The 13,546-nt window shown below is 35.8% G+C and overlaps 1 protein-coding gene across 1 annotated transcript in view; it reads left to right on the forward strand.

Annotated features, from left to right (window-relative positions):
• The window catches only part of UMAD1 (UBAP1-MVB12-associated (UMA) domain containing 1), a 559,686-nt gene that overhangs the window by 487,433 nt on the left and 58,707 nt on the right, over window positions 1–13,546 (forward strand). Inside the window, exon 4 of the mRNA XM_050782999.1 lies at window positions 2,662–2,735. Coding sequence (XP_050638956.1) covers window positions 2,662–2,735 — 74 coding nt within the window. The remainder of the gene's footprint in view (window positions 1–2,661; window positions 2,736–13,546) is intronic.

The following is a 13,546-nucleotide window of genomic DNA, read 5'->3' on the forward strand; positions in this document are numbered from 1 at the left end:
TTAACTGATATTTGAAAACTTAAGTACCTTATTTCATATTTCTCATATCCATTTTTGCTTATTTTTTAATAGTATTTAACTTTTATATGGATTAGAGAAAATATAGAAAATAACTGAATTTTTACCATAATAAAATAATTCTTTAATGGGTGGAAAAAATTTCAAAAATTATATTTCATTGTGATCCATTCTTTTCTGTTTGTTGTTTGTTCAGCTTTCATTTTTATGCCTTTGTTTACAGAGAAACAATCTTACAGATGGCAATTTCCTTGTAAGCAGTTATTGTCCTATCTGAGTCATCGCCAGACATGGCATTTCAGTAAATAGTGATTCAGCAATTGCTTCCAGGCAGATGTGTTGTGTGAAGTTAAGAACACTGGCTGATAACCTTTCTGGGTTTTTCAAGCTGTAGGGAGAAAGTTTTGTGTAGATACACACCTTGAAATCAGGAAATGGCAAAGGAAGCACAGACTTTGTGCTGGATGATTTTAACCAAATATACTGTTTGTGTGACTATGGATGAACAGTAATCTTTTTAAAAGATAAATAATATTTCTTCGAGTAAAGGACCTTTTGTAGTGAGTTATACGTATTTTCTTAGAAACATCATGCATGTGCATTGTTAAACACAACTTTGACCTTGTTGTACAGACATGTGTATTACTTTGGCCACTCAGGTTCCTGTGGTCTCATGCCTATAACTAAGCAAACCAAACTCCTCATACGTTGGTTTCTCCCATGTAAATTGGAGGTTCTCTTATCCCTCACTTTCAGAGATGGGGGATTTCTTTTGCTTCACAAATATGTTTTTACAAACATGTATGCTCAAATATAGTTTTTATTATGTATCATAAAGTCTTATCTTCTCACTGTTTTTTCCTGAGATGGAGTTTCGCTGTCATTGCCCAGGTTGGAGTGCAATGGCGCGATCTCGGCTCACTGCAACCTCCGCCTCCTGGGTTCAAGCGATTCTCCTGCCTCAGCCTCCTGAGTAGCTGGGATTACAGGCATGCGCCACCACGCCCAGCTAATTTTGTATTTTTTGTAGAGACGGGATTTCACCATGTTGGTCAGGCTGGTCTCGATCTCCTGACCTCAAGTGATCCATCCACCTTGGCCTCCCAAAGTGGTGGGATTACAGACGTGAGCCACCACGCCTGGCCTTGTCACAGTTTTACCATGAACTACAAAGAGAAGTTCACTAATTTATTCAACTAATATTTATTGAACACCTATTGTGTGCTGGGCCCTGCCCAACAGTAATAATGTTGCACAAAACAGAGAACAAAGTAATAGGGTGGAATATGCATTGTAAACATTTTGCGGGTTAATTTATCTTAAATAAGCTACCAATTTTGTTCTTGTTTGATGATTTTATAATTTAACAGGCTTATATATTTTTTATTACTTTAATGACACTTTTTAAAAATTTGCAGTAGGTTTTGGGGGAGCAGATGGTGTTTGGTTACAGGAAAAAGTTCTTTAGTGGTGATTTCTGAGATTTTGGTGCACCCATCACCCGAGCAGTGTACACTATACCCAAAGTGTAGTCTTTTATCCGTCACCCCCCAACCAACCCTTTCCCCTGAGTCCCCAAAGTCCAGTGTATCATTCTTATCAACAGGCTTATATTTAATCCTTTACAATTTTCATGAGACTCTTCCTTGACTATAGCCATTAGTAAACTAAACTTTTGTGTTGCATATGGAGAAGTTAAGCTTAGACAAGATTTTCATACTTTATCTCCAGTCAAGACTCATGACTTTTCCTTACATTAACAAATTTCTAACCATTAGTGTCAGCTAAGCCATCATCCATTTCTTTGGTAATCTTCCCTGCTGTGGACATTCCTAAGATGGCCCAATTTTATAGAAAAAGCAATTTACAAATTGCTAAATTAGCGTCTGATTATTTTTCAAAGAAGTAGGCTAATAGGTAGTCTCTGTCTATCTTGTGTTAATCACAAACCATTAGTGATAATTAATAAATTAAAATGGGCCAGTTATTAAATTCTGCTTATACTTACCCAAGTGTGTTTGTGTCTATCCTATGTCCTTCAAGCCAGCCTACTCATCAACTTCATTTAGTAATGTAACCCAGCCAGGCACTAGCCTTAGGAATCAAAGTATTAAGTGAAGGCTAGTTTATGCATTTGTTCATTATTCTTTCCTGCTGAAAGGATTATCTGTCATCTGGTTAATTATTACATATAAACATACACATCTACTTCAAGGCAAATCCACAGACACACAAATGCTTACAAAGAGTAAGCCTTATGAAAAACTAACTTGGAGGACAGTTATCCACATCATAAAGACTTTTTATTTCAACATAATTTGCCTTAAGTCATAAGCTTTCCAAGTTTATTTGAAATATGACTTTATTTATAAAATATGAATTTATTTGATTTTTCCAGAGTAAATCTATATAAAACAGGATACATTTAGGTTGTGTGTATATGTATTTATTAATGATATATGAGACTTGTTTGTAAGTACTGTTCTTAAAAAGTTAGCATGTTTACTTTGAAACAAGGGAAATAGTGGTTTCTTCCATGATGTGAAACATGTAATAACAAAAGATACTTCAAACAAAGAGCAGGTAGTTTGGCCTCAGTAATATGGTCAAGTTTTAAAAATCTATACGTATTTTACTTCATAGGCGATACAACAAATGAGCAAAGAATGGAAGCAAGAGGAAAAACTTCGGACGTAGAAGCCAGCCAACCTTCGGAGGTAAGTGAAATAGGGTAAGTCCTTTTCGGTGAAACTGAAGGAGTCACTATGATTACATATGCCTCTGAGGATAAATAGTAACTTCTGCTCTTGCTATGCCATAGGTGTCTGAATACAGGGAAACAAGTGGTCTGCTGAAAGTCAGTGGATAGCAGTACAGGGAGTGCCTTCCCAAGTGCTAAACTTTTTAAGTGCTGGAAATGAAAACTTTCTGTTAAAAACAAAACAAAACAGAAATCAAGTCCTTAAGTTAAAACATTTAAACTATTTTTAATTGAGTGATTATTTACTAATACATTTCAATAAATAGGCAGTACATAAACTTGTAGAGAAAGGCTTAAAAATAATCCATTCAGCCGGGCGCAGTGGCTCACACCTGTAATCCCAGCACTTTGGGAGGCTGAGGCGGGCAGGTCAAGAGATTGAGACCATCCTGGCCAACATGGTGAAACCCCGTCTCTACTAAAAATACAAAAATTAGCTGGGCATGGTGGCACATGCCTGTAGTCCCAGCTACTCAAAAGACTAAGGTGGGAGAATTGCTTGAGCCCAGGAATTCAAGGCTGCCAGCCTGGGCAGCAGAAACATGTAGTGAGTACTGACCATAAGTAGCATCTCTGATAGGAAATAAAAGTTGATATGTTTGGGATTTGGGTAATAACTACCAGGATGGTTCAAAAATCATCCATGATTACTTGAGTTTAGTTGCTTATTGTCTTCTTTTATATGGACTGCTACAGCAAAATACCATAAATTGGATACCTTATGAACAACAGAAATTTATTTCTTTAGTTCTGGAGGCTGGAAAGGCCAAGGTCAAGGTGCTGGCAGATTTGTGTCTGGTGAGGGCCCGTTTTTTTTGGTTTGCACTCTGACTGTGTCCTCACGTGATAAAGGGAGCACTCTAGTTTCTTCAGCCCCTTATAAGGGCACTAATCCCATTAATGTGGGCTCTCCCCTCCCACCCCCTAATACAGTTGCCTTGGGGATTAGGTTTCAACATATGAATTTTGGAGGGACACAAAGCATTCAGACCATAGCACTTAGTTGTGTGATTCATTGGAAATGTCTGCAGAACTTGACTATTTTTCAAAGTTGATTCATTGATAGAAGGAATTCCAAGACTAATTCTTAAGAAAAGACGCTTTTAAGGTTACAATCCACAGAGCTTTGAAACAAATTCATTATTGTGCTACTTTCTAGTCTCTCTATTAATATAGTCAATTGTTAATCATTAAGGCTGGATGTATATACTCATGCAGTAACAGATACTTCAAAAGTGTCTTCTATTCAAGTAACGGCTGAGCAAAGAGAGGACAGTGTTTGCTATCAGAGAGCTCACTAATGTAGGAAAGAAGAAAAGTGGAGTGGGAGACTATAAATGAGACCTCAGGGTTAAATCGCAATGCAAGAAGAAAATAATAAAATACTTTTAGAGACTATATATGTTTTGCCACAGAAAAGCCAGATAGTAATTTACCTTGACAGTAAGCATCTAACATGGGATTTGTTATTCCTCCCCTTTAAAATACAAAAATGAGGCCGGGCACGGTGGCTTACACCTGTAATCCCAACACTTTGGGAGGCTGAGGCAGCCAGATCATGAGGTCAGGAGATTGAGACCATTCTGGCTAACATGGTGAAATCCTGTCTCTACTAAAAATACAAAAAATTAACCAGGTGTGGTGGCCTGTGCCTAGAGTCCCAGCTACTCGGGAGGCTGATGCACGAGAATTGCTTGAACCCGGGAGGCGGGGGTTGCAGTGAGCTGAGATCGCACCACTGCACTCCAGCCTGGGCGACAGAGCCAGACTTCATCTCAAAAAAACAAAACAAAACAAAACAAAATGTGAAAACACTGCTGAACACTCTCTACCCTTCATACACTTGCTTGATATAGTAAAAATGAGTCTTATCCAGCCTCCTAGATTTAAATTCTGTGTAGAAGTTGATGACTCCTAGAACATGTCTCTACCTAGACCTCTCCCCTGAGTTCTAGACTCTATACCCAGCTGCCTATGTAACATTTCACTTACACATTTCTACACAGTTTAGCCTTTCCTTAACCATGGAAGAACTATTGATACCTGGCCCCACCACCCTGAAGCCTCTCTGTGCCCAAGTTTTAATCATCCCTGTTTAATATCACCACCCTCTATCTGTATAGTGATTTAGAACCAAACCCCCCTAGGTACCCTGGCTCCTCTCTTTCCCTCACACTGCACATCCAGTCTATCAGCACGTCCTGCCATCTTGCCCTCTATATACGGAATGTGACTGCTTCTCAACGTCATCACTGTTAGAACAGTCTAAGCCACCCCTTTTACCAGGCCCCCATTCTGTCTCCTTCAGCCCATTCTCCACATAGCAGACAGAAATATGTCAGATCACATCCTCCTTGGCTTAAAAGCTCTGACTATCTACTGTAACTAGAATAAATGCTAAGCTCCTTGCAGTGGGCCACAAGGAACTCCATTACTCTCTCTAATCTCATTTTTCTCCCCATTCCCATCCCCATCCACCAGCCGCCTGCGCCTGCCGTTCTGTCTCTAGATGATGTTAAGACCCTTCCTATCTCAGGCTTTGTATTTGCTAGTCTTTTTTTTAACCAGAGCTTCACTTGGCTTCCTCCTTATCATTCAAGTGTCACTTTTCATGACTACCTCAGCTAATGTGTCCCTCCCCCCAGTCACTGTCACATAACTCTGTCTTATTTTCTTCATCACACTTATCACTATCTCGGATTATTCATTTGCTATCTGCTTCTCCTGACTAGAATGAAAACAGACGTTGTATGTCTAGAATAGTGTCTGGTACACAAAAGTTACCCAATAAATACTTGCTAACTGATCATTTAGATTTTATTTAATGTCTTTGTCCATCTGCCAGGTTAAAGGCCTAAATGTCATTTTGGCTCCTTATTCTCACCCCCTCATTAAATCTATAACCAAGTCCTAATGTTTCTGCCTACCAAATACCTTCCAAATGCAGTTTCTCCTACACCAACTAGGTCCTCATCTGTTCACTAGACTATTATTAGATGAGCAGTTTCTTCCCCAAATATCTTTCTAAAAAAGAACAGCAGGTTTTTTATTTACTTCCGTGCTCCCCCCTAAAATCCCTTGAAACCTGCACAATGAAGCTTAAACCTTGAACCCTGTTCTAATGTCACTTCCTTTGTGAACCCTTTTCTCTGCTCCCCCAGCCAGAGACAACCCCAATGTCCTCTTAATGCTTATATTGTTTTTTATGAGTTCACTATAGTGCAGGTTTTTGAAAGGCAGGGGCTATAGCTTAATTAGCTTTATGACCTCAGCAACTATCACACTGTTAGACATATGTGATGTAACATAAATGCCCTGTCAATGATTTCTGGATCGATAAATCAAAAATAAATAATCCACTTATATTTATTAAATTCTGTTTTCTACTTTACATGATAAACACACAGTTATATCTTTTCTCACGCACAAAAATTTTTTCTTGCATTCCTTTGGAGTTACCCATTAAAAAATCTGTTAATTTACATTATTTTTGGCACTCTTACTACATTAGCAGGGAAAAGTTTAATACCTTCAGTTAGTTTTAAATACATATATATACATCTGATTAAGAAATCAAACTATTGTGCTAACTGGAAAGATTCTAATTATTTTAATTTTTAATGACTATATAAGCAATGTTGAAATACTCTCTATAATGAGAACATAATTAGTAAATTAGCATGGATTCCATAAAGCTTAAAAATAACATTTGTAGTTGCCAAACTGTAACTCACTTTTCTAAGAACCCTTTGGAGAAGGTGGCTTTTAGTATACCAAAAGAAGTTTCTTTTGGCAAGTTCAGATAAACATATAGATTGCCTCTTAGTTTCAAGGGATTGTGTTAGACATGGGGGTAGGGAGGATACAAAGATATGTAAGACTCAGTGACTCTGACTTATTGATGCAGGAATTCTCAATCTGTTCATGGAAAATTTAACAAATCACTATACTGTAAAGTGAAATAAAATAAGTTCCTTCTGCTTCATAACTACAAAGGTAGCTATGAGATTTTGATGGAAGAAGGATATTGTCCGGGGGAGTCAAAAAAGGCATCATGCATTAGATGAGCTTTGAACTATGAATAATTTTGTCTATTTATATGATTAATTTTTTATGATTAAGAAGTTCCTGGGAAATGAAATTCTTCATTAAGAACATTTTAGAAATACAGAAGCAAATCCTAATGTGAAATTGCTTTACACACATGAATCTCAATAACTGGTAATAAGGGGTTAAAAAATGAATGTAGCCTGGCCTATGCTACACTGTAATTTTAATGACAGTTAAAATATTTGTTAAGTGTCTGTGATATTTTTCATTACACTTCATAGCCCAAGTATATTTTAAAACTGTGTTCTCTATTCAAGTACATCTCTCAACATTATGGGAATTCTAACACTTAGATGGAATAGAATTTAAAAAATAAGATCTGGTTTGGGCATCAAATAGGTTAGTTTTTACAGAGTTAGATTATGGGATATTTTAGCACATTTACACAAATGATTGTCTATGGAAAACAGTGTATTTGTAATAAGTAATTTTAGGGACTTTGCAGTTCATGAAAGTGATGATAATACAGCATTCACTCCAGAAAAATCCTAAGTTTTCAGTACTTCCTGAAATACTGTTTGTCTCTTCTTCACTCTCCCTCTCTAGGTAGTTTGGGATTTCTCTCAATAATAAATTAATTAATACTGCATCTACATCATAGTTTCCTATGTATCATCCTAAGATATTATCATCTGAAATAGGGTAACTTTAGGAGACATATCACTAAACTAATCATCAAAATGTGATTTTTACTAAGTTTTGCATTACTCTGTGTTTCAAGAGTCATTTGTAACTTTTAACAAAATTCACCATGTTTTTGGTATGGAGAGAGTGAACGTGTATAAATCTATGTTTGGGCTTATTAAAATTAATATCATTCGACTCTGATATTCGAGGGAAGAGTTACGATTCGAACTAATTATCCAATTAAAGGATTAGCCACATCCTTTTCGTTCTTCTTTTTTCCTTCTTGCCCTTCTGGGTAAATTTTGATAGTGAGTTGTAATAATGTTGCATCTACTTGTACTGTGTTCTACTAGTCTTGGAGCCGGTAACTTACAGCTCAGGGAGATAAACCTGTAGGGCCCAGTTTTGAGTTTTTGCCATTATGACTCATCTCTTAAGAGAATAAACATTGCATTTAAGCAAGTAGTCATTCTTTTTAAATTTATAGTCTTGGAAAGTGTTTTATATTGTGAAAACTGGAACCATATTAGCTAATAATTTACCAGCGGACCTGTTCTTTTTGGCTTTTAGGTGTATTTTGGGAGTTGAGAATGTGTTAGTTTTAGTTTTTAATATAACTATGTCTAATTTTGGTGACTGAATTTTAATCTAGTTTTAGCTGATATTTTTAGGTTGTTTATTTTAAGTGTTGGTTGAACTTAAATTTCTTATATTCGTAACTGCAGTTTTTTAAAAATTTGAACTTATTTTTGATCTCAAAGACTGAGGAATATTTTTATTTACTTATTTTTATTTACTTAGTGGCTTAAAGATAATAAAATACAAAAACAAGCCAATAAAATGCTCCCCACAAAACCATAATTCCATTTGTGTATTTGTCTTGAGTGATAATGAATTCACATATGCATATGGAGACACATATAAAATAATAACTAACAGATGGTAGAGCTGCAAAGTAGGATTTATAAAGATTATTATCAGCTGGTGGTACTGAGATGCTCCTGTGGTTATACTGACAGAAGACACTAAAATTATTTATATTAAGAAACTGGCACTAACATCTCCCCCCAACTTCTGTTAGCCAAAGTAACTTATTGCATATTTAATATAAATTTCTTAATGAAGAGATAAAACAATCTTATGGCCAATTTGTACTACCAAATTTAATAGAGTCGCGAAAATAGTAATTAAGGTAGTAGCAATAACAATAAAAACTGTTTTGCTAAAATTGTTAGGGGCATGATATTTCTAGTAGGTAAAGGAAGGATTTAAGGGACTTTGTTTATTCAGGTAATTTCAAACGCACTTCTCAATTTAGTACACCGTGGTCACTTTGGAATATATTGTACAGTTGTAAACAAAAGCTTGAGTTCTTTTGAGCTAGGTATGGAAGCTGCATTGTATATGAAGCTGCATTATAGAATTCATAGTTCAGTAATTTAGAGAAAAGTTGATTCTTTTGTTCAATCCTTTTTAAAACTTTTATTTTTAATGGACAAGTGATAATTGCATATATTTATGGGGTACAGTGTGATGTTTTGATACATGCTTACAAGGTGAAATGATTAAATCAGGCTAATTAACAAATCTATCACGTTACATGCTTATCTTTTTTTGTGGTAAAGACATTTAAAATCTCTTTTAGCAATTTTGAGTATACAGTGTATTACTATTTATTAAAGTTACCCTTCTGTGCATTAGATTACTAAAGCTTATTCTTCCTGTCTTACTGAAACTTTGTCCCCTTTGATCAACATCTTCCCTTTCCCTACCCACTCCTTTCCCTCAGCCTAAAATTTGATTTTCTGAAAAAGGTATGAGATTCACATTTTAATAAAATGTGTTCACTTTTCTTCTGATATGTTTTCATATATCCATTATATCTTTCATAGAGCTATAGGAGCCTTCAGATTCTGTAGGGACCCGTTTCCTTGTTGCTTTTATTTCAGATAGTTATTGAAATGAATGAAAATATCCTTGAGCTTTGTGAATCCCATGTGATACAGACTTTGGTTACTACTCCTTAAAGAATGGAATAAGATTACTGTATTAAAAACTGGGTTTTGTGTAGAAAGGAATTGGGGGCTCAAAGTGTAGAAAAAAGGAGACTGGAGGGGGAGATTTTCAAGAACAATTTCAAATATAGCAACAATTCTTCTGGAGGATGCCAGGATTTCAGTTTTAAGACTTTTTTTTAGCACAACATGGTATATAATACATATATTAATTTAAAGCATCAGGGGTACAAAGATGATTATGAAACTCTTTACTCTCACAAGATCTTCATAGTCCAAATACAAATATAATGGATATTGCTATCGAAGGCAGTTTAAATTGGTACAACCACTTTTGGAAGGCATTTTGGCATTAAGAGCCATAAAGATGTTAATATACTTTGACAGCAATTCCACTTTTAGGATTCTGTTCTGAGAAAATAATCTTTTAAATCCACAAGTTTTATGCTCAAAAAAGATGGCATATTCAGTCAGTGCAATATTTTTCAGTTTTTATAAATGACACTGATGATGAGTTTTCAATAAAATATACAGATATAGTACTTAGTTTTATAATTTTAGTTAAAATGAAGTATACAAAATTGTATACACAGTATGATTGCTGCTATATAAAAACTATGCAGAAAAAGATGATGTAATGCATAAAAACAGTAAGAGTAATTACATTTGGGATGATAGCTATATAGGTTAAATCATTCTTTCCAGTGTTCTGATCTTCCAATTTGTCTATAATGAATGTATCTTATATTTTAAATGATAATAATGTTGGTGATGAGGAAACAACGTATTCACTCAGTCTTAGTTTTTGCTTAATAGAAGAAATATTTTGTATGATAGTAAAACAGTGAAACAGTCGCTCTATTGAGAATGATCATGAAGGCGATATGTTGGCACTTTCCTCCCTTGACTCATTTAGGTTTAAGGTTTCTTAATTAGTTGATCACTGAGCACTACATCTGATCATGATTTGTCAAAACATCTGTCCCCTGACACCCAGGGACCTTTCCAGCAGGGAGAAGAGTGAGGTGATTTGGGACGTTGTTCTTCCTATCTCTTTGGAAATCACATGACCCAAACTTTTCTCATTAATCAACCTGTCAATGTCATTGAATCACTTATAAAGGCCTATTTTCCCCCACAAAAGTGTATGGGTTACTGGCTTGGACATATATTTGTCTAAACATCTCACTTCTTTCTTTTTATCTGTGATGCTGAGACTCCTAATTTAAAGATACGAATTTCTAGCTTTATGATAATTAGTTGATGAGAACATAATTTTATCAAAGAATTGCCAGGATTTTTGTTCATTCTTTGTTTTTCCTAATATAAAACCCTTTCTAATTTCTGATTTCTTTGGGATATGAAGCATAGTTAGATTCTTGCACTGTGTCATTTGAACAGGTAAATTTAATTCTTTGACGTGTTTATCCTCTTATGCAGCATACCTTTTGGTAAGAAGATTTTGTAGAATGCATTTCTCCAAACTTTATTTTCATCTGAATTGCTGTGTCATATCACAAAATTGAAAGTGCACTTTTGTTGGACTCCTTTGCTCACTAAGTATGATTTAGGATATGTTGCTAAGATTTCTTCAACTTCAATTCTTAGTCCATGAAGTCAGTGAATTAGATGCAATGTTGAGCGCCCTCCCTGCCCGGAAGTCATGGCTGTTTACCTCTTTGAAAAGTGAATTGGGGTTTTGCCACAAAATGCCAACCTTTAAAATAATGCTTTGATAGGGGAGAAAGGAAGATGGGAATCTGCTGCTTAATGAAGAGATTTTAGGCATTGATTAATCAAGCTTTATAGCCTGTTGGGTGGGGAAAGTTCAATGGTCCTTGCAGGTAAATTGTCAGGCTGCAAAAATTACTTCAAAGATTCTTGCTCTTGCTAGGCGTGTTTGTCTTGGGAAATGATAAATTTGGTGGAGAACAATTAAAAATGCTCACCTTGTTATTTCTTCTAGTCTATAATCTTGACTTATTTTACAGTAAGATTAGCATAGATTGTTTACCCAAAACACTGCCAAGATAAACTTACAGCCTGCTTCTCAAAGTTTGTGAAGGTCTTTTTTGTAACTTCAAATTTGTACATTTTTGTTACCACTATGTCTGTATCCTAACTTCACTTTTGCTGGAAAAATTGTAACTGAAAAGTCATAATTCTGGTGCTTTCTTCTGGCTTGCATTGGGGTTAACTAGCACACTGAAACATAATGTTCATTCACCCTAGCCAGTGAGGCCAAACCATGTGAGGTGTATGAGAGCAACCCTGTTTCCATCCAAACTGCACATATGGTGTGGGTAAGCCAGTAATGTGAGTTTTATGCAATGTTTCTGCTCATGTACACAGTCTGTTGCTCAGCACCAATTATTCCCTGCCAGAAACCCGCTAACCTGCTGCTTTTGTAGCTCTGCTTGACGAAGTTAGGTAGCTTAAAATGACCACAATGATATTTATTTAACTTTAGCAATCTTTGTTTGTTAAAGTTATGTAACTTTAAGTGCCCAACACATCTGTTGATTGATCACAATTGATTGCAATTAGAATCAAAGAACTGGAACATTGTTACTGCAGTTTCGTGGAGGTACACATGTGTTAATTATATATATTTAGAAGGAGGGATCAAAATGTGGAAATGCTAGCTTTTTGTTTACCAAATCTAGTTTTCTGTCTTCAATTCAGATATTCTTATTTAAAAAACCATATATAATACTCTGTTTATACTTTGGTAGTCACCTTGTTGTCATTGTTTCCAGTTTCTACTTTTATAGCTTTAAAAACCATAAAATCAGCAGGGTGAGAGGTCCATGTTGGGAGAACAACTGTTCCCTATTTCACACAGCCATCTTTTTTTTTTTTTTTTCCCAAATTCTCTGTTTTTTAATTAGTAGCAAATGGTCCTTATTTTGTCCTCCTTTGGTTTATATTACCATTGTAACTTCTTGAGACTATAGAAAGTTGAAGTTAAAGGGCAGCCATTTTTATGATGTCTTCCCATCACTAGAGATTCCTTCTTGAAGGATAAATTTCATCTGAATCTTTAGGCAGTGGAAAAGTAAGGTATGTACCTGGTCTAACTGACGTTATCTGAATATTCCGCTTTGTACCTACTGAGGATTCTTTTTGTGAACATCCCTACATCAGTGCACCAGCATGAATACACAGGAAAAAATTATACTTTAGTTAAGCTTAGTAAAATTTACATAGATTTTACATTTCTCTCCAGGCGTAGCCAGCCCCATTCCTTACTGTGTGCCAGGTTTCTTTGTTTTTAATGAACATCTGTGTTCTTTCTACCCTATTCAAGAATTGAGATTAATTTTCGTCTGTACAAGGCTATGTGATAACTACTTTAGGGATGTTATACTCTTTGGAAAGTACCTTTCACACATCACCTTTTAAATTAGTTAAGAAATTATTATGGGTGTGAATTTATAAACTTTCTCTGATACTAGTTATGTAATAGAAAGATGTATGTATTAGAACCTCCTAATATAAAAGCTAAAAGCTATAATTGTTTTTAAAGTAACAGCAATCCACATTTTTTTCTGCCTTTTTTTATTTTTTGAGGCAGAGTCTCACTGTGTCACCCAAGCTGGAGTGCAGTGATGCGATCTTGGCTCACTGCAACCTCCGCCTCCTGAGTTCAAGTGATTCTCCTGCCTCAACCTCCCAGGTAGCTGGGACTACAGGCATGCGCCACCACGCATAGCTAATTTTTGTATTTCTTGGTAAAGATAGGGTTTCACCATATTGGCCAGGCTGGTCTCGAACTGTTGACCTCGTGATCCGCCCGCCTCGGCCTCCCAAAGTGCTGGGATTACAGGCATGAGTGACCGTGCCCAGTCCCTTTTTCTGCCTTTTTATGCCACTTGCAGAAGGAGAAAAGATTGGTGCATGCTACACATAAGAGCACAGTGGTAGTATATTGAAGTACCATTTATACTAATAAAAAGCATATGAAAACTTTCTCAGAACTTTTTAGCTGAAAAGTCGGTAAATGGTTGTATAA

The sequence above is a fragment of the Macaca thibetana genome, chromosome 3, assembly GCF_024542745.1.
Source record: "Macaca thibetana thibetana isolate TM-01 chromosome 3, ASM2454274v1, whole genome shotgun sequence".
In the NCBI taxonomy this organism is placed as follows: domain Eukaryota; kingdom Metazoa; phylum Chordata; class Mammalia; order Primates; family Cercopithecidae; genus Macaca; species Macaca thibetana.